The sequence below is a fragment of the Rhamphochromis longiceps genome, linkage group LG3 (genome assembly GCF_057381845.1).
Source record: "Rhamphochromis longiceps isolate RC_006_pf linkage group LG3, R_longiceps_female_GT1.1, whole genome shotgun sequence".
Lineage (NCBI taxonomy): Eukaryota > Metazoa > Chordata > Actinopteri > Cichliformes > Cichlidae > Rhamphochromis > Rhamphochromis longiceps.
In genome coordinates this window covers 28,402,451-28,408,028 of record NC_140559.1, presented here as the reverse complement: position 1 = coordinate 28,408,028, position 5,578 = coordinate 28,402,451, and the positions used below count along the sequence as shown (strand labels likewise).

The window sequence follows — 5,578 nt, the reverse complement described above, 5'->3', positions numbered from 1 at the left end:
AAAGGAAGTTGATCACTGTAGCTCAGGGGTGTCGAACTCCAGGCCTCGAGGGCTGTAGCTACTTTTAAAGTCTGTTTGTCGCCCCCTACAGGCCTGCAGGACATTAACAATAACTCCCACTGACTGCAGCAGTCACAGAGGCTGCAGAGACGTGTTTGTACGTAGGAAGCGTAGACTCACACTCATGTGTGGAACAAATCAGTGACAATGTTTACTGCTTTAAAACAAAAATCAGACGGTGGCCTCTAGTGTCCAGCTCTGGTATTGCACTGAAAAGATGAGTCAGAATTAAGGTGAACATCAACATTTCATCTCCAGTAAAACAAGTGAAGCTTTTATCATCTCTCATTTAATTTTACAATTTCTTACATCTTCTATCTTACATTCGGTAGTAAAAGACATCTCTACTTAATTACAGTGACACATAATGAACATGGAGCATTAAAGTTCCTGTTTGTCTGTTCAGCAACACAGTGAAGACACTGTAAATATAAAACTTAAGACTTAAAAACGATCCAAAGATTTAATAAAAATTAACAAATAAAACCGTTGGACACTTTTACACTCGCAACTCTCAGCACTAAACTGAAAACACGATCATAAATCAGAATAAACTTTACAGACTGAACATCGAGTCCTGACCAGCAGGAAGTTTAACATTAAATTTAATGAATTATTTGTAGCTTTAAAAATCCAGAGATGTAAATCACCTTGTTTTGGATGTTTATAAAGTGCAGCAGATGATTAACGAAGGGTGTTTAAAGTAATCAGCTTATAGCTCAGGTTCTCTCAGACAGTAAAGATGAAAGAAAGAAAACAAAAAACAATCAGAGCTCATCAGCTGTGGTAACAAAGTCTGCTTTCATACAGTGAGATCAGTAAAACAAAGGAGTTCTCCTTATGAGCTCCATAAATTCTCTTTCTACTACTTTAAAACTTGTTGGTGCTTTTCCAGTCTTCTGTGTCACCAACACAATTTTCAGGTGACTCCCCCCGAACTTTCCACATGAACTGTGCTGGAAATATCCACTGTCATCTGTAATGAATGCAAATGGAATGGAAAAGACTGCTTGTTTGGGAATGATCTATGTCAGCCCAGCACAGTGATGATCAGGGAGGATTTTAACCCTTTAATTAGTCCCTCAGAGACACTTTGAGGTCTCACTGAAAGGTTTAAGTTCACCTTTAACAAACAAACAAACAAACAAACAAACAAACAAACAAAGAGTAAGTAAATTCATTAAACATGCTGACAGTGAGGCAGAGGAGTGTTTCTTCTCCAGGCTGAACTTCACAGTTTTGTATTGAAGGAGGAAATCCATCAGTTTCACTGCTGTTTCCAAGCAGATCCTCCAGAGTCTGACAGCAGCAACTCTGACTGAAGACGTCTGTAAGAAATATTTCCTGTTTAGATCCTCTGATCTTCCACTCTGGGTTTTCTTGTACGTCACTTTGTTTGTGTGAAAATGAGCTCGATAAATAAGCTGGATGAAGCTCGAGTCTTCAGCTGGGGTCAAAGTTCAAGTCAATCTCACATCCTTTTGTAGGAGTGACCTTATGATGATCTCAGTGCTGCTGGGCCCGAGTGTCACCCTGTGGTTGATGGTTTGAATCTAACATAAATGTGAAGATCCAGGAAAAATAAATTGCTCCTTTGAGTACAGCAGCTACACTGATAGTGGTTGTTTTTGTGTCTCGTCATCCTCTGGATGCTTCTGCTGAAAGAAGTAGAATAATGAGTCAGTCTGATGGTGCAAGAAGCAACAACATGTTTGTGTTTGTTTGTTTCTTACTTTACGTTTCTGCAAGATGTGGAGAGAGAAATATGCAGCAAAACCAGCGAGAGCCAAAACTAATGGTACGGTGATGACAACAATCACCACAGGGACCCAGGATCGACCTGCTGATGTAGAAAAAAAAAAAGAACAAGAAAAGAGCTCACCACAAATACACAACCCAAAGAAGAATGATGCAGAGAACAGTTGGACTGTCTTCTCACCATGTCTCTGAGTCACATCCTCAGGATCTGGAGTTGGGAAAAGCAGCAGTGTACTCGTTGTTGAGGTTTTAGCAAATTTTGCATCTAGAAAACCACAAAAATCAGTTGAGTCATAATAGGTACAAGAATAAAGACGTAAGAACCAGAATGTTGACATTTGAGTTTTGAATCACAGAATAACATTGAAATGTTCAAGTTGGTGCTAATGTCCAAAAGGATGTCAACGTGAATTTCTTTTAAATTATCGTCACATTTTAAGCAGCTCACATGGTGATGGCACAAACTTGCAGTCACACAACAACACGCTGCTCTTTTCCCCACAGATCAAACTGATGATCTTTGAGTTTTTTGGATCTTCAGTAAACAAACTGCACAATGACTCAAACTTGTGCCCAACTCTTGTTTTAAAGTCATTGAAGATGAAAAATTTGAACACAACTATGCATGTATATAGAATGGAAATATGTGTGTACAAGAAAAAAAAAAATACTCGTAACAGCTGTGAAAAGAGAAAAATTATTTTTGTTTCATGTTAGATTTATAAGTACATTCTTATCTCAATTTCTGGTCTAAGATCACAGTGATCACATGTGTATAAATGAATCGTCTTACCAGAGACGGTGAGTCTGCAGCTGTTGTAGCCGCGGCCATAACCTGTGTCCACCTCACACAGGTACAGACCCGAGTCCTCAGTCCTGAGTCTGGACAGCTGGAGTCTGATTCGTCCTTCTCTGAGGGCGTCTTTGTCACTCTGGACTCGTCCTGAAAACTCTTCATCCTCTGAGAACTCGACACCATCACGAAGATAATACAGAGTTAAGTCATTATTCAGGCTACAGAGGATCTTCAGTGCTGAGATGGACGTGTCTGGTTTGGTGGTGAACGTCCACTCCAGTGTGATGTTGTGGTTCTCCTCTGCCTGATAGGAGCTCTGTGTCACATCCACTACAAATGATCCTGTTGAGGAGACAGAGAGGAGCAGACACACTCACAACTTTAGACAACTTGTTTTTCCCCCCCTGACATGTTTCTGTCCATATTGTACATTACTGACATATATTCTACCAATAGTAAACTGACAATAAATAACATTGAATTACAGTATCTGAAATTATGTTTCTTGAGTAAGCACAAACTATCCTGGATTCCACATGTTAAAGTAAGTTAAAAGGCAAAATTTCAAAGTCTCTCACAACGCTCTGTAAAGTTAAAATCTCTGAAATCAAACATTATTATATACTCTGTTCTATTATACTTCAGTATATGATATACTGTGTAAATGTGGGGAGACACCTGTAAACACACCATCCAATATACATTCAGCAACAAAGAACAACAAGGATCATAAATAAAACCAACACAAAAGAATCATCAAATCTACTTTTCCTTAAATGTCATATTTTTAAATTTAAAGACGGTTGACAATGTTCAAAGCAGAAAACAAATATTTGGTCCACAACATTCAGAACTTGTTCAAAATAACACCAAATACTAATGACCTGAGAGGAATCCATAGCCAGTAGTACGGACTAATGTAAAATATCACAGTATTAGTCACAGGAGTTGGTGTGTGGGATACCTGTAAAGGTGATGAATTATACTGAAGTCTTTTCTTCATTTTTACAGCTAAAGTAACCCAAGCTTAAAATTTTAATCAAGGTGTTTGTCACATAGAAATAACTCCATATGAAGCAATGTCCAAACACAGTAACCATTCTGAGATACTAGTAGAACAACAGCCAACAGTATAACTCCACGTTTTACTCTGGCCATCCTTGTTCCACCTACAGATGATTTAATCCAAATATTTCCAACATTTTGTGTTCAAGCTTCAGCTCGGCCTCCAGTCTTTTTGTCAATGACACGTCTCCAAACCTACATCTCACCACCATCTTTTAAAATGTGTAAACTAATGTATAAAACAAAATTCAACTAGAAATATAAATGTAAAAGACTGCTGTCATTTTATATTTATAAAATGTCCATAACAGTGCTGGATTTACCTCAAAGCACTCCACATGGAGAACATTATTTTACTTGTTTAAAAAAAAAAAATAGTTTGAGAAATAAACTGTGCAGCGTGTGAATATAAAGCCATGGAACTATTGAGCTGTCCTTCATTGCATTCTTTGTAGGAAAATGTGAAACGATGCAGTGATTTATTGAAATGTCTGCTAACATTCATGAAAATACACTGAAAAAAATGTTTTGTTCAATTTACTCAATTTTTTTATGACAAGTGGTTGCACGAAATAAATTTGTTTGAATCCAGAAATATTTTTTAAGTACACTGAATTTAATTTAAGCGAGTAAAACCAACATATATTTTTAAGCTACTTTAACTTAACTGTTGTGGATACGTCTTAGTCAAATATTATTAGTAAGTCCAACTAAGGTCGTGTTAAATGTACCAGAATAATTTGTTTCCTTTACACTTATGTCCCAAACTTATATTCAAATCAATCAAATTGTTAATTTCTCTCTATTTCAATTAAGTTAAGTTTACTTAAAAAATATTGCTTACCCTGATTTGTAGTTTTTAAAAACGTCAATAATGAAAACTACAACATTCTTTCACATCATTTATTAATGCAAAATTTGTTGCAAACAGAATAAGAATCCACATCTCTAAGAAAAATTGCTGCAATTTGTATAATACAAATTACAAAACTTTTGCCTATGAACTAGTAGCTTTAAAAAGCTGTATTCAAACAAAACAGAAACAACAGACAAGAGAAATGTTAACCAATGTTTCTCTTCCTCTAAAAAAGAAAAAAAAAACTCCTTACATAAAAGAATAAAATACTGCCAGCAGTATAAAGTATCACAATTAGAAACTGATGCATCCACAAACTAACCAGTTTCAGACTTGCTGTTCTGCGATCCATATTTAGAAATTGCATTTTAATAAGGTAATTAGACTTAAAATTAAACTTGTGTTTTCCTTACTGCTTATTGACCACTGTCTTTCCATTCTAGTCCTTCCTTGAAGATTCTGAATGTTTTACATATTTTCTGACCTAACATACTCGCTTCAAAACAATTAATAGTCTTTAAAGTGTTACCAGTGTGCTGCAGTGTGGTAATCATGAATGTTTTTTTTTTGTTTATTTTTTTAAATTCGGTTGAGTTAACACTGATTATACGCAGGGCAGCAGCTATAACTGAATAATTACAAAGTTGCTCTTCAAGCTACTCAAATGTACCACACGTGAAACATTCATTATTGAAAGTTAAAATGTTCAATCAAAACATAACACAGAACAAATGATGGTTGTACAAGAGTTTCACTCCTATTCACAAGAGCACCAGTCATTGGTAATTTACATAACAGCATTCTCTTGATGTGTGGTTTTAGAAATCTTCCTATCCAGTAGCAATTTTGTTCTTCAGCCCAAAGACTTTGGGGGAGAGCTTTTCACCATCCAATCCCATCAACACTTTCTAAATGAATTCATAATAGTCCTTCAATTCCTTGGGGAAGGCTAGGTTTAGTGCATAGATTACTCCAAGCATCAATGCACAAGCTTGGGCCAGAGATCCAATGTTGTCCATGACTATCTCCCCTTCAACAAATAT

General features: G+C 36.3%; 2 protein-coding genes across 3 annotated transcripts in view; both read right to left on the bottom strand.

Annotated features, from left to right (window-relative positions):
* Positions 1–1,667: 1,667 nt before the first annotated feature.
* Positions 1,668–5,578, bottom strand: part of LOC146673812 (myelin-oligodendrocyte glycoprotein-like) — a 142,304-nt gene continuing 138,393 nt past the window's right edge. Inside the window, exons 3-5 of the mRNA XM_085391988.1 lie at positions 2,000–2,083; positions 1,794–1,903; positions 1,668–1,718 (exon numbers count right to left, since the gene is read on the bottom strand). Coding sequence (XP_085248114.1) covers positions 1,668–1,718; positions 1,794–1,903; positions 2,000–2,083 — 245 coding nt within the window. The remainder of the gene's footprint in view (positions 1,719–1,793; positions 1,904–1,999; positions 2,084–5,578) is intronic.
* LOC146673816 (uncharacterized) overlaps positions 4,792–5,578 on the bottom strand; it is a 6,134-nt gene continuing 5,347 nt past the window's right edge. For both annotated transcript variants that reach the window (XM_085392012.1, XM_085392017.1), the window contains exon 6: positions 4,792–5,578. This exon is cut by the window's right edge and continues 105 nt beyond it. In XM_085392012.1, coding sequence (XP_085248138.1) covers positions 5,444–5,578 — 135 coding nt within the window. In that variant the 3' untranslated portion in view covers positions 4,792–5,443.